The sequence below is a fragment of the Gopherus flavomarginatus genome, chromosome 7 (assembly GCF_025201925.1).
Source record: "Gopherus flavomarginatus isolate rGopFla2 chromosome 7, rGopFla2.mat.asm, whole genome shotgun sequence".
NCBI classification, from domain to species: Eukaryota; Metazoa; Chordata; order Testudines; family Testudinidae; genus Gopherus; species Gopherus flavomarginatus.
In genome coordinates this window covers 35,297,208-35,312,928 of record NC_066623.1, presented here as the reverse complement: position 1 = coordinate 35,312,928, position 15,721 = coordinate 35,297,208, and the positions used below count along the sequence as shown (strand labels likewise).

At 39.3% G+C, this 15,721-nt stretch overlaps 1 protein-coding gene across 5 annotated transcripts in view; it reads right to left on the bottom strand.

The window, feature by feature from the left end:
• The window catches only part of MATR3 (matrin 3), a 45,343-nt gene that overhangs the window by 14,669 nt on the left and 14,953 nt on the right, over window positions 1-15,721 (bottom strand). For all 5 annotated transcript variants that reach the window (XM_050962588.1, XM_050962586.1, XM_050962585.1 and 2 more), the window contains 5 exons: window positions 10,281-10,342; window positions 9,269-9,310; window positions 5,224-5,324; window positions 3,336-3,388; window positions 428-553 (listed from right to left, as the gene is read on the bottom strand). In XM_050962588.1, the coding sequence (XP_050818545.1) occupies window positions 428-553; window positions 3,336-3,388; window positions 5,224-5,324; window positions 9,269-9,310; window positions 10,281-10,342 (384 nt within the window). The remainder of the gene's footprint in view (window positions 1-427; window positions 554-3,335; window positions 3,389-5,223; window positions 5,325-9,268; window positions 9,311-10,280; window positions 10,343-15,721) is intronic.

The window sequence follows — 15,721 nt, the reverse complement described above, 5'->3', positions numbered from 1 at the left end:
TATATGTTCAGGACAAATTACTGTTAATAACACTTTAAATAAGAGAACTTACAAGTTTAAACAAAAATTAAATGCAATGTTGCAGAATATTATCTCAGTGTATCTAAATTTCTGTGTTCCAAGGGGCAGGGTGAGGGGAGAAAAAGAAAAGACATTAACTCTCCTTCCCCTTAGCATTCCCCTCCTATGATGACAAGATGATACCCAGTATATTCCAGGGAACATGGAGAATTCCAAGGACTCATTTGGTCTGAGAACAAGCAAAAAAATTCAACCTAAATAACGAACAAGGATCTGTAACGTAAGTGGCTTTGTAAACTAAGAGTGCTCGCCTTCACAAATGCTGTAAGGTTGTGTGGTGTTCACTGACGGCAGTGAAATGTTACCCAATACTAATTATGCCACCAAAAGATTTAAATAAACTTACCTCATTAATTTTGTTTAGAATCAGATGATTTGTAATTATTCCAAATGGCTCAACAAGCTGCAGCAATTGGTACCTCAAGTTTTTCCCTCTCTGAAAATCCATAATGTGAACAACTCTGCTTGTTTCCTGATAAAAGCAGAAACAACTAACTAGTAAAGTTTATCAGTAGCATGACATGAAATAGCATGTCAACTAACAGAGACATCATTGAAGGATTTCAGCCCCCACATCTCATCTAAAATTATCTAAGAAAGTAAGACCCATTTTACCAATGTCCTCTCTCCAGGCATAACTAAATGCATCAAGGCAAGGCAGGGAATTCCAAGGGTACATAAGTCAACTCTGTACACCAAAGAAGAAATTTATTCTTACCCAAGATGATGATTGACAAAGTCTGAGGATAAGTCTATATCAATTTATGAATTTCTTTCTGGTTTATGAATTGCATTTAACATTGTAGCCCTTCAGTGTGGATTGGAACCGCCATTTTGCAGTAGGAACAGACTGCCTGGGAAGCTGAAATACAGCTTTCAAAATTGAATAGAACAATAGTGCTGCTACCAACAAACATTTACTTTTAAAGACTCTCTGCCCCAGCAATCTCACCAGAGGTCAGAGCGAGGAAAATCCCCACCAAAAGAACAAAGAGGTGTCACAGACTGCATTAAAGGTGACACGCTCTCTAAGCGAGGGAGTCATTTCATCCCTAGAAATAGAAGACAACTGCAGGACTGGGAGCAGGAGGGATTTTGCCATCCCGCAGGGACTCTCCAGAATGGTGAGGACTCAGAAGGAGATTGTGTTCTGGTATTTTTGTGTTTTTTTGTTTTGCCTTAGATTTATAAGCTCTACTGTGCCAAAAGAGTAAATGGTGAGTATGCTTAAGAATTTCCCTGCAAAGCCTATATTCCTTGCTTTAACTATCACATGTTCCCCAAGGGGTTAAACTGTAAACCAGACAACACCCTGCCGCCTGCTGGGCTGGACTGGGGAGAACATGCAAAGCAGCTGGAGAGGCTTGTGAGCTTCAAGGCCCAGGGGAGTTGGACTGTGACGTCTCTTATCCCAAGGAACGGGACCAGACAGGGAACTTGCATCCTGGAAATGTACTTTAGAAGCCAGCTCTAGAAACAGTGTCTAGACACAGCCCAGACCCACATGGGATAAAAAGTTTAGGTCCATTTAATAGTGTGGTGCCCATTCACTTGGTGGATCATGACAATGACCATAGTAGGTGGTTAAACATAATGACTGATATACTTGGTAATTTTAATCCAAAAGAATATAAATTAAATAGAGTCTTACCTTTTTATAAAAAAAAAGATTTGTATATTAGACTAAGCTGCTGTTTGCTTCAACATCCCATAACAACTCTGAATAAAAAGAAATCTACCCTGATACATTTTAAAGATATTTTTTTTTGTGGAGAGGGTGCAAAATGAGGATAAGTTTGACATTCCTTGAAGCACAGTCAAGATTATCATCCCCTGTGCAAATAAGATTTTAAATTAAAATGAACTTTTGTGAGCATAACAGTAATGACTGTCACTGAAAATTGAGATGTACAGCACCAGGAACACAAACAATTTAAGTTTCTTACATCAGTTTGCATCTGCTTTAATGGCTATTAAAAAAAAATCAGAAAAGTTAGTGCATTTGTGTAAGCACTACATGATGTACAAACAGTAAGACCAAAAACTGCAAACAATGGAGAACACTCTAATGCACGGGTTCTCCAACTGGGGGTAGTGAGGTTATTACATGGCGGGTTGCGAACTGTCAGCTTCCATCCCAAACCCCACTTTGCCTCCAGCATTTATAATGGCGTTAAATAAATTTTAAAAGTGTTTTTAATTTATAAGGGGGGGGGGTGTCACACTCAGAGGCTTGTTATGTGAAAGAGGGTCCCAGTACAAAAGTTTGAGAACCACTGTTCTAATGTATAGATGGCCATGTTCCCTGCTGCATCTTAACCTGAAACTGACTTATGACTGGACTACACCACACAGAAAAGCAATGCTTGAAGCTTCAAGGAACTTGGAAAAAGAAGACTTTTGAATGTTTTGGTCAGGCTTGTCTTATTTCTTCCCTCTTCTGTTTCTCAGGTGCCTCTTACCAAGATATGTAACTACCAAAAGAGCTGAGAAGTGATGGTCAACACTCAAACTCTGTAGTCTGTGTTGTAAAACAGAACAACATAAGGCATCTCCCTTACAAAGGAGTTATAAACCTGTTTTTTCAAGGTTTTATGGTTAGTCATGATCAGGCATAGTATGGCTAAGGGAAATGCAAGGTGTGTCTCAGTATCAACCTTGAGAGATTACCTCAAAAGCCGCGTTTGTCTCCAGGTTTCTTCAATTCTTGACCTCTTCGCTAAGACTAACAAGATTTCCACTTAGTACCAACAGCAATGAGGTCCATACAACTATCTGGTTATGTGGACTGAGTACCAATCCATTTTACAACAGACAGCAAATCACAACTGTAAAGACTGTCACTATCAACTTGTACTATATTCAAGTGAGCTAGATATGAAAGATTCTATAAAGGCTGTTTGGGTCTCATGTCCAAACTGGACTGGGAGTCAGAGATCTGGGCTCTATTTCTGGCTGCGCTACCGATGTGCTTCATGATCTGATGTAGGTAAGTCACCTTTCCGTGCCTCTATTTCCCCTACCATCCATTTTGTCCATTTAGACTGTAAGCTCTTTGGGGTAGGGATTGCCTCTGTGTGTACACAGCACCCAGCACAACAGGACCATCGTATAAGTAAAAATAATTCTACCACCTTCCAAACACATCTAATTTCCTCCTGTAGAATATATTAAAATGAGCAAGCTTCATATCAGTGTAGCTGCATATTACGGTTTTGTAAAGCCAATTGTTAGAATGATAATTTAATACTAACCATTCTGTCTTTCTGCATATGTCGTGGTCCTGGCATGTTTCCATTTCCAGCTCCTTTATATTAGAAATTAAAAGTATATAAAGAACACTTAAATGAGTTATGGTTACAGTTGACATTTCATCTTTTTAAAAGGTAGTAAGTTAAAGATCACTTGTAATGTCATAACTAAGTTATTTTTCAAACATTTAATTCAAGTTACTGTAAATTCATAAGAAATCAAATTCACACATAATATTTTACCAGTAAACTCTGAGAAGCAAAGTCCATGGGTTGTGACCCAAAATTGGGGTCACCAGAATGTGTCAAAGGCCCAGAGGGCTGGTTCAGCTTCCTGCTCTAGATGTTACTACTTGGTGCACAGAGCCACAGTACTATTCAGGTTTGGCTCAGTTGCCTCTCTAGCATGACTGGGGGCTTGCCAGGCCAGGCCAGGCCAAATTTGAGCAAGTGGCACTGCAACCCCATGCATCTGATCACAATGCCACTTGGGCCAAACATGAGTGGCACGGCAACCATGGAAGTCACAATGCCTAGCGCAGGGAGCTGGTCCCAGCGCACTCCGCAAGACAGAAATGGGAAGAAAACAGTTCGTTTCACATTCTCTGTTAAGTACTCCCCACTCCCATATACCTCCTGCCCAGCAGCCAGGGCACATCTCATTTTCCATACCCTGTGTCCCAGTCCCCAGCCCAGCTCTCTCAAAGTACCCCTCCCAAACAGACTTGCCAACTCACCAGTCCTGGTCCCCAGATCTTCCCCACTGCACCCCCAGTTCCTTCCCCAAGCCTCCCCACTTTATCCCCAGGGCCTCCAAATCCTCCCATCCTTTACCTTCTGCCCTCTCAGGGAGCCATGGGGGGCTCTCTCAGCTTGCTTCCTCCCCTAGCCCCAATTGCTCATGAGGAGTTCCCAGGTTTTCACATCTGGCTGGAGCATCTGCAATCTTAGCTCCAAGCGACCCCTAGTAAGGGAGGAGGCCTACACTGGGTCTGGGGGTATCTTAGGGAGCATCTGAATCACAACAGGTCAGCAAGGTTAACAAATGGGTCCTGATCCCCAAAAGGCTGAGAACTACTTCTTTTAGATATCAATCCAGAACACACTGCTGCAATGCTGAAGTCACTTAAGGTATGCACTGACCCCAATAACCCAAGTAGAATTTAACAGATCTGCTATAGTGAAAAATCTCCCATATTTATTTATACGTAAATGAGCTGAAACATTTTATTAAAGGGCAAAAAAAAAAGTTAATGTAATGTTATGGTTGAGATTTTAGATGCAAACCTCAGAATTATGACCCTACAGCAACACTGATTCTACCATACTGCATATATTAAGGAATAAATTAAACCAAGTCTGTTAAGTAGTTAGTTAAGGCTCAAAATTTAGGCTTATGAAATTGTTATGAAATTTCGAAGTATGAATGAAGAGAAACTAATGAAAGCATTAGTTCTCTTTAAAACATTTTTCTGCAGTGTTTGCAAGACAGATATGTATTAACATGCTGCTAGACTCTAGAGAATGACACCCAGAAAGCAAAATTGTCTCATCTACTTTGATGGTTCATATTATTTGAAGTGGAAAAGTAAATAGCATAAAATGAAAGCTAAGGTGTTTTTTTTGTTTTAACAATATATAGTTTTAGTAACAAAATAGAAGTTTGAACTTTAAAAATAGTTTGAGTTTTTTAATCTGACAGTGCCAACTTCAAACTCAAAATAAAACTTTCGGCTAAATTAATGCTGCTGTGAAATCCTTCAGTTTCCTTAGTTAAGTTTTGACTCTCATGCTGCATAGAGTTACATGTGCCATTTAGTAGAAACCAACATTTCAGTTAACCAGGAATTTGAGAAGAGTGCACTGAAAAAGATTTGTTTACTCATGTTACCTCTTGGCCCAATTGGTGGTCCAAGATGAAACGGAGGTGGCGGCGGCCCCAAAATTCCTGGTGCAGGATTTGTAGATTGCTGCAACATAGACCGATCACCCCTAGAAACGGAGGTACAAAACAAAGCATATTAAACCTTTAAAAAGAAAAAAGCTTTTCATCAAGCCCCTAGAAAAGTTATGTCCTCATCACAAATACATTTGATACCACATCCTTGAGGGAAAGGAAAATTACAACTAATTCTAGAAACCTCTCAAACTCACAGTAAGCTTTTCTACAAAGTTTTAGAAGTTTACCCAATTCCTAGTAGCCAAAGAACTAATCCTAAAGCAAGAGATGGCCACCTTCATCTTTTGGGTCTATCTGCTAATGAGATCCAGGTACAACATATGCTGAGAAGCTTCTGAAAAGGTGGAGGTTGGTGGGATTTCTAACAAGGGTGTTATTCCTGGACCCTGCCTTGGAACGTCACCTGTATCCGCCACCTCTGGTTAGTAGGTGTCTGAAGAACTAAGGGAAAAAATAACCCTCTCTACATTTAAAAAGATTTTTTGCAACCATAAGGGCTAGAAAATATATTTTTTTAAACAAGATCCTAAATTTATTCATGGTTTAAGGTCCTTCTGTGCATCTGGGAAAGCTTCCTCCACACAACCGAAGAGGGGATTATTGAAGTAGTTCTTTTCTACATATAATGCTTAAACAATAAAATCCTGTCTTTGGACATACCAGGGATAGAGAGCAAGTGCTGCATCACATTGGAAAACCAGTACTCTACTTCTTCCAGTGGTATGTGCTGTCCATTTGTAGCTCTGATATAACACCACACATCTGGTGATTTAACAGCTTTACTGGCACTTATATGGGATGAGCTGTATAAGTCACTAATGGCTACACTATTAATATTATTATGGCTAAATATAAAATTACTACAGTAATAATTAAAATGTACTTCTGCATCTTTATGGTATAAAGCTGTATACAGTTTAAAGAGGAATTACTTGTACTAGTAGTTTAACTAAGAATTAAGTGGAAATTTGTAAGTTATGCTATTTTAGCAGCTAATAGCTACAGTATTCATTATTGGAAAATTACAAATACAATACACTATATGCACCACTGCAATGCGAGCATCTTAAATGCAATATATTTTTATGTCTAGGGGAAAAGTTTAGTGAAAACAAAAAGTTTTAACACTACCTGATCAAAAGAGCAACCCTGAAAATCTTCTCGTGCAGAATCTTTCAGGTGTCAGGCTATTGGGGGGGGGGGGGGGGGGGGAAGACGGATAGCTCAGTGGTTTGAGCATTGGTCTGGTAAACCCAGGGTTGAGAGTTCAATCCTTGAGGAGGCCATTTAGGGATCTGAGGCAAAAATCTGACTGGGGATTGGTCCTGCTCTGAGCAGGACGTTGGACTAGATGACCTCCTGAGGTCCCTTCCAACTCTGATATTTATGATTTGCATTAGAAGTCTGACCATGAAGTTTCAGCAAGTCAGCCTATGCCTTAGGCCTTGGCTACACTGGCGCTTTATAGCGCTGCAACTTTCTCGCTCAGGGGTGTGAAAAAAAAACAACACACACCCCTGAGCGCAGCAAGTTACAGCGCTACAAAGCACCAGTGTAAACAGTACCTCAGTGCTGGGAGAGCGGCTCCCAGCGCTGCAAGCTAATCCCCAAGGGGAGCTGAAGTGCCTGCAGCGCCGGGAGAGCCCTCCCCCAGCGCTGGCGCTGCAACCACACTTGCACTTCAAAGCACTGACGCGGGAGCGCTCCCGCAGTAGCGCGGTACGGCTGAAAGTGTAGCCATACCCTTAGAAATAAGCAGTTTGTGCTTCTTTAAAAAAAAGTTTGTCCAGCTTCAACCTAATCATTTTGGGACAGTGAAATTTCCAAGGCAGAAATTGATCATTTTTCCCATGCTCCACATCTGTGACCATGGGCCACTTTGCTGAAGTCATGATCTGACACTGAACTCCAAATCTGAGATTTGGATTCCTAGGTATCAAAGAATTTATTAACTATTTTTATCCCATAGGTTTTATGGCAAGATTACTTCTCAAAATCTGGCAATTTTATAGTTAACATTTCAGTTTTAGTGCAATTTACTTTAAAGGCAGATACCTTCTTAAACAATAGATTTCTTTAGTTCTTTTAGGGAAATGTTTAGTTAGATCAAATATATGATCACCATGTAAAGCTATTTAATAATTAATTCCTTCAAGTTTTCATTCTGCAATTTATTATTCCTTATTCTCTGCACAAACACCTCCAGAGAGAACATGAAGGAGACAGACATCAAAGCAGATAAAAAAAATTAAGATTGTTATAAAGTAACTTAATCATATTTCAATTTTTTACTTTCTTCCCATTTTAGAGTCTTAAATTGCTAAAGTGACCATTTAGATCTAACTTCCTAATCACTAAAAAAATTATGTAAAATCTGAAATTCTACTAAAGTTTCAAACTTAAAATGCTCCTATTTGCTGAAGGAGAGAAGTCTAGAGCAGTGGTTAACATAAGAGTGGCCATACTGGGTCAAAACAAAGATCCATCAAGCCCAGTATCCTGTCTACCAACAGTGGACAATGCCAGGTGCCCCAGAGGGAGTGAACCTAACAGGTAATGATCAAGTGATCTCCTTCCTGCCATCCATCTCCACCCTCTGACAAACTGAGGCTAGGGACACCATTTCTTACCCATCCTGGCTAACAGCCATTAATGGACCTAACCTCCATGAAACTATCCAGTTCTCTTTTAAATGCTGTTATAGTCCCAGCCTTCACAACTTCCTCAGGCAAGGAGTTCCACAAGTTGACTGTGCGCTGTGTGAAGAACTTCCTTTTATTTATTTTAAACCTGCTGCCCATTAATTTCATTGGGTGGCACCTAGTTCTTGTATTATGGGAATAAGTAAATAACGAAGGCAGTTGCTGGAAGTGGCAGACAGTACGTCCCTCCATCGGCCCGCACTGCTTCCAGCGGCTCCCACTGGCCTAGAGCAGCGAACTGCGGCCACCGGGAGCCGCAATCGGCTGAACCTGCAGATGCGGCAGGTTAACAAACAGGCCCAGCACACCTGGGGCTTTCCCTGCACAAGCAGCAGAACAACTTTAGGAACCACTGGTCTAGAGCCTTAGTAACATCCTCACTGTAAACATCACAAACTCAAAATTGGTAAGCAAAAAGCCCATTCTCTATTTGGAATCAGAATCACCTTTCCATACACTGAACTTCCACAAGTCAATGACCTGATCCTGGTCTCACTGAAGTCAATGGCAAAACTGACACCTATGACAGTGGGGCAGGATTAAGTCATGTAGGCTCCCAAGGGGGTGAGATTTAAAACAAAACCTGGCCTGTGTATTAAAAAGTTAACAATAACTTCATTAATGTATCAAAAGTCAAAATAACTTCTCGCTGTTAACACTACAGGAATTTTATGCCATTAATAGAAAAGTTAATAAAAATATAATTTTAGCCCCCGATTCTAAAAGCAATTAAGACTGTATTTAATTATAAGAAAGTAGTTCTGTTGAAGTCAGAATTATGGCTTTAATTTTCAATATTTTAGTAGTGGCATTTAGTTCCCTCTCGCTATTGCCAGGATTTATAATATTGTTCATTATAAATTTTTATCTAAAGTTGCAATAGCAGAAAAAGTCAGATTCATTTTACAAACCCCAATCTGATTTTAACAGCTACACTCTAGACAATTTCTCTATTTCCTAGATATAATTACACAAAGAGAGCCAACTCAGTTAAATCAGTGCTGCTTTTCAGCTGGTATAAGAGCAGTCCACCCATAAAAGGAAATGTGGACAAGTGTCCAGACAGGATAAAACTTAGGGAAAAAGCCCAGAACCCTGCACTCTATTAAGTGATAGGAAATTGAGCCCCTTTGTTCTGACACACTGAAAGATTTTAGTATTTCCAATATTTGACAAAGTTGAAAAAATGCCAAGTTGTAATTAGTCATTTCATTGCATTATGTACTTCCAATATAAAAGTAACTTGTATTTTGCATTGTTCATGTTTTACTTACATTCCATGTCCAGAATCATTATCAGGATTCCACTCTGGATATCTTTAAATGAAAAAAGGTCATTTATAAATAAGATAAAATTAGAATTGCAAAGGACAGTATCTACACAAAACTACTACAAATTCACATGTTTCACAGGAAGCAGGAAAACATGAACACATTGTACAGGAATAACTTGGATAGCATGACTGGCAGCCATTAAACAAATATAATTTCTAACAGCCATAAGCACTTCAATGCTAATTAGCTTAGGTGGTTTTTCCCCCAGACTAGGGAGTGTATTATACACCTCTACCCTAATATAACGTGGTTGTGGGGAGCAAAAAATCCCTACTGCATTATAGGTGAAATGCTGTTATATTGGAGTAACGGTGGCACGGTTGCAGAGGTGATTTAAAGAGCCTGGGGCTTCGGGTGGGGAGCCCCGGACCCTTTAAAACGCTGCCCAAGCCCCGCTGCCGCAGCCCCGGGGCAGCAGCAGCAGGGCTCCAGCGGTGATTTAAAGGGTCCTGGGCTCCCAGCAGCAGCCGGAGCCCTTCTGCTACCACGCTATTTGCGAACCTGTGTTATATCTGGTCACGTTAGAGCGGGGTAGAGGTGTACTTAAATACCAAATATCTAGCAATAATCTGTAGTATTAAAACAGGAGAGATTTGAGTCTACACTATGTAGAACAGACTGAAAGGAGAACCTCTTGGAAGTTTGCCCTAGAAGCATAACTAGGGAGTATTGCAAGATGTTACCAACATTGAACACCTGCTAGTTGACACTGTCTAAACATATGTAAAGCATAAGAGCTTAGCAGAGACTAAATTGCCTTTCTGCAGCATATTTAATTAATTTTTGGCCCTGAGATGCTTAAGAGGAATGGCTAAAACAAGTTTAATGTATTGGTCTTTTCAGAGCACACCGGGCAAATTATTTAAACCTGCTCTGTAAAATATAGTTAACAGCTGTCTAATTCTACACGCCCTCATGCCACAAGAATGCTTAAGGTATTTCAAACTCATACATTTCAAGAAGAAGCTGACAACGTCGACTGTGGGTTGCTCCATTGATATGATGGTTCCACTCCTGCAGTAAAGTAAACAGTTACAATTAACAACATAAGGTCAAATATTTTTTAACAAACCATTCTCTCTGCACAGCTATGTACCTACCCTTCTATGCAGAGGTATTTAACAAATAGTTGTGTATAGATACTGAAGTCTGTTTGTAGTGCTTTAAAAATACAATGAATTTTGACCTACCTTAAAACTGTTATAACCTGACAAAGTGTCCGATGGAAAATGTCCTCTGGAATCTAAGGGCTTGATTCTGGCTTCAGATATGCAAAGCTCATCATGAGAAAATTGCTAGAGTATGCCTGCAGGGAGCCCAAGGTTTTCCTTTCATAGCCTTGAGATTTTTTCCTAACCCCTCTGCTTTACATCTCAGACCTTCGAAGACTAACATACTTAAATATACTGCATTCAGTTATGGGTAGCACAAAAGCCAGAAGATGAAAAATTGTAAGGAATTCAGAAAAGAGCAACAAAAAAAAATCATTAAGGGGTTAGAGGGACTGACACATAAGGAAAGATTAAAAGAACTGAAAGTGCATAGCTCAGCCAGACAACTATGTTAGGGAAAGATAGAAGTGTACAAGTATTTGAATGATATAGACACCAAAGACAGGGGGAACTTGTTCAGGATGATACAAAGAGGTACAACTAGGAGTAATGGAATTAAGCAAAATAATATTTAGATTAAACATCAGAAAAAGTTTAATGAAAATAACTCCTAGAATGTGGAAAAGACTCCAAAAGCCAAGAGGTAGAATCTTCATTTGCTTGGGTCACTAAAACAGGACTTAGTTGTCTGGTAGATCTGTTAAAAGACCATATTTTCCAAAGCTTTACTTGATTAACTACTAGCCAGAGTCAGATGCAAAAGAGGAGTTCTGCAGAAAGGCAGAAGGGTCTCACATCTATCAGGTGCAGAGGTAACAACCTGATAATAAACCCAGTACTTCAGTTTGCGGGGAAAGGGAGGGTGCTGGGATTTGTATAAGGCTCTAGGAATAGCCTCCTATCTAGGGGTTCAATTTTCCATATCAGCCTCTGGCTAGAAAGTATCTGATAGAACTGAAATCCACTCCTCCCCCCTTCTTCCCCACTCTTCCGACCATTAAAGGGAGCTCTCTGCTACTCTAGTCTTCCCTCAATGGCCAGTTTTGGTTCTCTTCCCTCATCAAGATGTCCAGTGCCTTGCTCTTGCTGTTGCTCACAACTTTCATAAGCAACTGCAGAATGACACAGACATGATTTCTGACTTCCACTCTTGATCATCAGGTTCCAAACAAGTAGCAATGAAACTGACCAGAACTTTATTAATTCCACTCTGCAGCTGTCAAGGAAACCCATGATCATCAGCGGAAGTATTGGAGCAATTAGTTATAGTACAATTATATTTTCAAGCTTAAATTCTGCACAAATTGATGGCCTCTCTCTGTGGTCCATAAAAATCTTATTCAGTATGGGCAACTTTTCCATTTTTAAGATGTTATAACCATCCTCCTGGGTAAAGCAGTGAAGTATCAGAGGCTAACTGTACTGCCTTGCCTTCAAGAACTCAGACTTTTAATGGCCTTGCAGCAAAAGAATAGAATGTAAAAGCAGCAAAGAATCCTGTGGCACCTTATAGACTAACAGACATTTTGGAGCATGAGCTTTCGTGGGTGAATACCCACTTCCTCAGATGCATGTAGTGGAAATATCCAGGGGCAGGTATATATATATATGCTAGCAAGCAAGCTAGAGATAACGAGGTCAGTTCAATCAGGGAGGATGAGGCCCTGTTCTAGCAGTTGAGGGCTAGAACAGGGCCTCATCCTCCCTGATTGAACTGACCTCATTATCTCTAGCTTGCTTGCTAGCATATATATATATATATATATATACCTGCCCCTGGATATTTCCACTACATGCATCTGAGGAAGTGGGTATTCACCCACGAAAGCTCATGCTCCAAAATGTCTGTTAGTCTATAAGGTGCCACAGGATTCTTTGCTGCTTTTACAGATCCAGACTAACACGGCTACCCCTCTGATACTTGACACCATGCAAAGAATAGAATGATAATTCAAGTCTCCCATAAAGCATTGTCACTAAGCTATAACTAGGGCCCTGCCAAATTCACAATCAATAAAAATGCGTCTTGGACCATAAAATCTGGTCTTTTGTGTGTTTTTACCCTATACTACATAGATTTTTCAGGAGAAACCAGTGTCTCTCAAATTGGGGGTCCTGACCCAAAAGGGAGTTGCAGGAGGTCACAAAGTTATTTCGGGGTTTGTGTGTGCAGTGTTGCCACCCTTACTTCTGTGTTGCCTTCAGACCTGGGGGGGCTGGAGAGTAGTGACTGTTGGCAGGGTGCCCAGCTCTGAAGGCAGCGTCCCGCCAGCAGCAGCGCAGAAGTAAGGGTGGCAATACCATACCATGCTATCCTTACTTCTGTGCTGCTGCTGGCAGTGGCTCAGCCTTGAGAGCTGGGCTTCCAGCCAGCAGCCACCATTCTCCAGCTGCCCCGCTCAGAAGGCAGCGCCACCGCCAGCAGCAGCACAGAAGGGTAGCAGAACCATGACACCTCCTACAATAACCTTGTGACACTCCCCCCAACTCCTTTTTGTGTCAGAACCCCTACAATTACAACACTGTGAAATGTCAGATTTAAGTAGCTGAAATCATGAAATTTATGATTTTTAAAATCCTATGACCATGAAATTGACCAAACTGGACAATGAATTCGGTATGGCTGATTTTTTTTAGATATACAAAACGTATCAGAGAGCAGGATGAAATCCTGATCACTCACTCTGTCAGAGGTTGGTTGGTTGGTTGGTTGATTTTGGTTTTTAAAAAGGAGGACTTCACTTTGTGCAGGATTCACAAGATATGAGTTCCTACTGTTGGCTCTGCAATTGTGAACTCGTATATCAATGATTCTAATTCACAAACCTGTGAATAAGAGCCAGTTTATTCCACTATATACCAAACATTCATACTTAAAAACAGAAGGAGGCCAAATGTAGAAAAGGAAGACCATTTTAAGCTTTTAAAAGGTGGTGCAAACAGATTTAAGTCATTTAATACAAACAGACACCCCCTCAACAACAGGAAAATGTAAACTTAAGAGTTCACAATGCATTTTTAATTTGCAAAGTTTCCAAGGCTGGCTCAGCTAAATGTATAGTATATTTGAAGTTTGCTTGCAAGTTTATTTTTTAAAAGTGACAAACAATTTAATATCCTCTATGTATTTTGGCTGGGATTTTCACATATAAAAATAGTTGGGCATACAACTCCATAGTGAATTTCAAATTCCCTCAGGTTCTTTTGAAAACCCAGCCTATATATATTTTTACAATTTAATTTTTCAAGTGAAGATTTTTTTTTTTAAACTAAGGTGAAGTTCGCTTGCTTAGTTAGGTTTTTGTTTAATAGTTTTACCACATTCTATTAAAAGGGTTCTAGACTCCTCAAAATATTACTCAGGTTGCTTCAGGATCAAAGTTTCCCAATTCTGAATTTTCAGGGCATATTTACACACAGACATTGATCTAGGTGGGTGTCTGAAATTAAACTCTTAAATATGTTTTGCTCTATTTTCAGAAGTTCTAAGTACCCTCAGCTCCCACTGAAGTCAACAGTAGCTGAAGGTGCTCATGACTTTAGAAAAAAAATCAAGCCAAACTTATTTAGGACCCTAACGTTAGATATTTATTTATTAGTCTTGGCTATTACTTTAAGAAACCCATGTCTCTTGAATGTTTTATTTTCAAGTTAACCTACTCACGCTGTTCCCTCTACCACAATGGCTCTGTTTTATTTTACGGGAAGAGCGGGGAGGTAACATTTGCCTAAATCCTGTTCTGTGATGTAGGGAGTCAAAATTGATAAAGTGCTTAATCAGACAATTTGGGCAGTATTTCTTTCCACAAGTAGATGTTAGAACAAGCTGTCAGTCATCAATGAAGTTTTATACACAAAGTTAAAGGAACAACTAGTAATGTATGTAGAAAAGGAGCGCAACTTCTTATCTTTGTGAAGTTAAGTTTTTTCCCCTTTGGCAGACTTCAATAAAACACACAGTCCCTTCTCTATCCTCCTGATACTATTTTATTTTAGAGGAAAGAGAAAATATTGTAGTAATAAGCTACAATTGTCCCAGCTCACATAAGCATATTCCAATCTGCTTCCCCTAGAATTTGATTCAGATCTTGGTGTTTTACCTGTGACTCGAAATCAGAAATATCATAACGTAAAGAATATCTAACAAAACTGGAGAAAATACGGTACCCATATCATTGCAGGAAAATACTTTCTTCCTGCAGTGATGTTATTTATGGATAAGAAAGCAGACCCCAGGATTTGGATCCTGGCAAAATAGAGGAATCGATTTCCAAAATATTTTATATGCTGTATTGGAAGTTTAAGCCTGCACATGTATTATGTTACTAACTTGATCTTAAACAGTTTAAAGTGAGCTGAAGAATGTTTGTAAATTTTAAGTGTTTTCAATACACTGTCAAAGGGGGAAAATATTTTTTCATATTCTTAAAAAAAGCTTCCTTTCACAATTGGCTTCTTTTATGCCACGTTTCTGGACAAAACAAAAGCAAGCAGAATAGAGTAAGCAAAAGCACTGAAAAGAACCTTTATAACAGGAGATACCATTATAAAGTATCTCAAGATGTTAACATTTAACTTCTGTAACCATATAAGATGTTTTCATATAACTATGGGTTTGTTGTTTATTGTTTGTATCAGTTACAAAAATAAATTCCAAATAAAGAAAAAAAACCTGATTGGAGTTACCTGAAGTAATAATTCATAAACCTGTATTTGCTTTTTCAAGTTAGTAAATACAATATAACAGCTAAATTCTCAAGTTATATGGACACTTTGGGTTTCTTAATTTTAGTTGTATTACACAAAATATTGTTTTAAAATGTTTTCAGGAATAGGTAATACTTCCAGGTGTTACTGTAAAGAAAAAGTTAGTAACAATACCACCACATTAAATCAATTTTAAGGCAAATGTATGTATTCTTAACTTGAATAATCTTCCCCAAAGCCTTCAAATTAAAAAATATAATGTAACTGATTTTGACCGGAGGGGCACTGAAAGCCAATTTCAAAATTCAGCTGCCTAGTGTATTGAAAATCAGCAAGAATGAATAAAACCAAAAAGCTGAAGTTAAGAGAGCTCTGAAATAATATCTGAGCAAATAAGCCAGTTTGGGTAAATTGTCACCTTGTCAGAGACTTGAACTATAATTATGAATAATTTAAGAGGGAAGTCTGATCAAAAATAAATATACCAGAAGATCCACTCTAGTAGCAAGTCAAGTAAAAGAACGCTACCAGGAACACAGAGCAGGATACTGCAGCAGCAGACTGATTTTTTTCT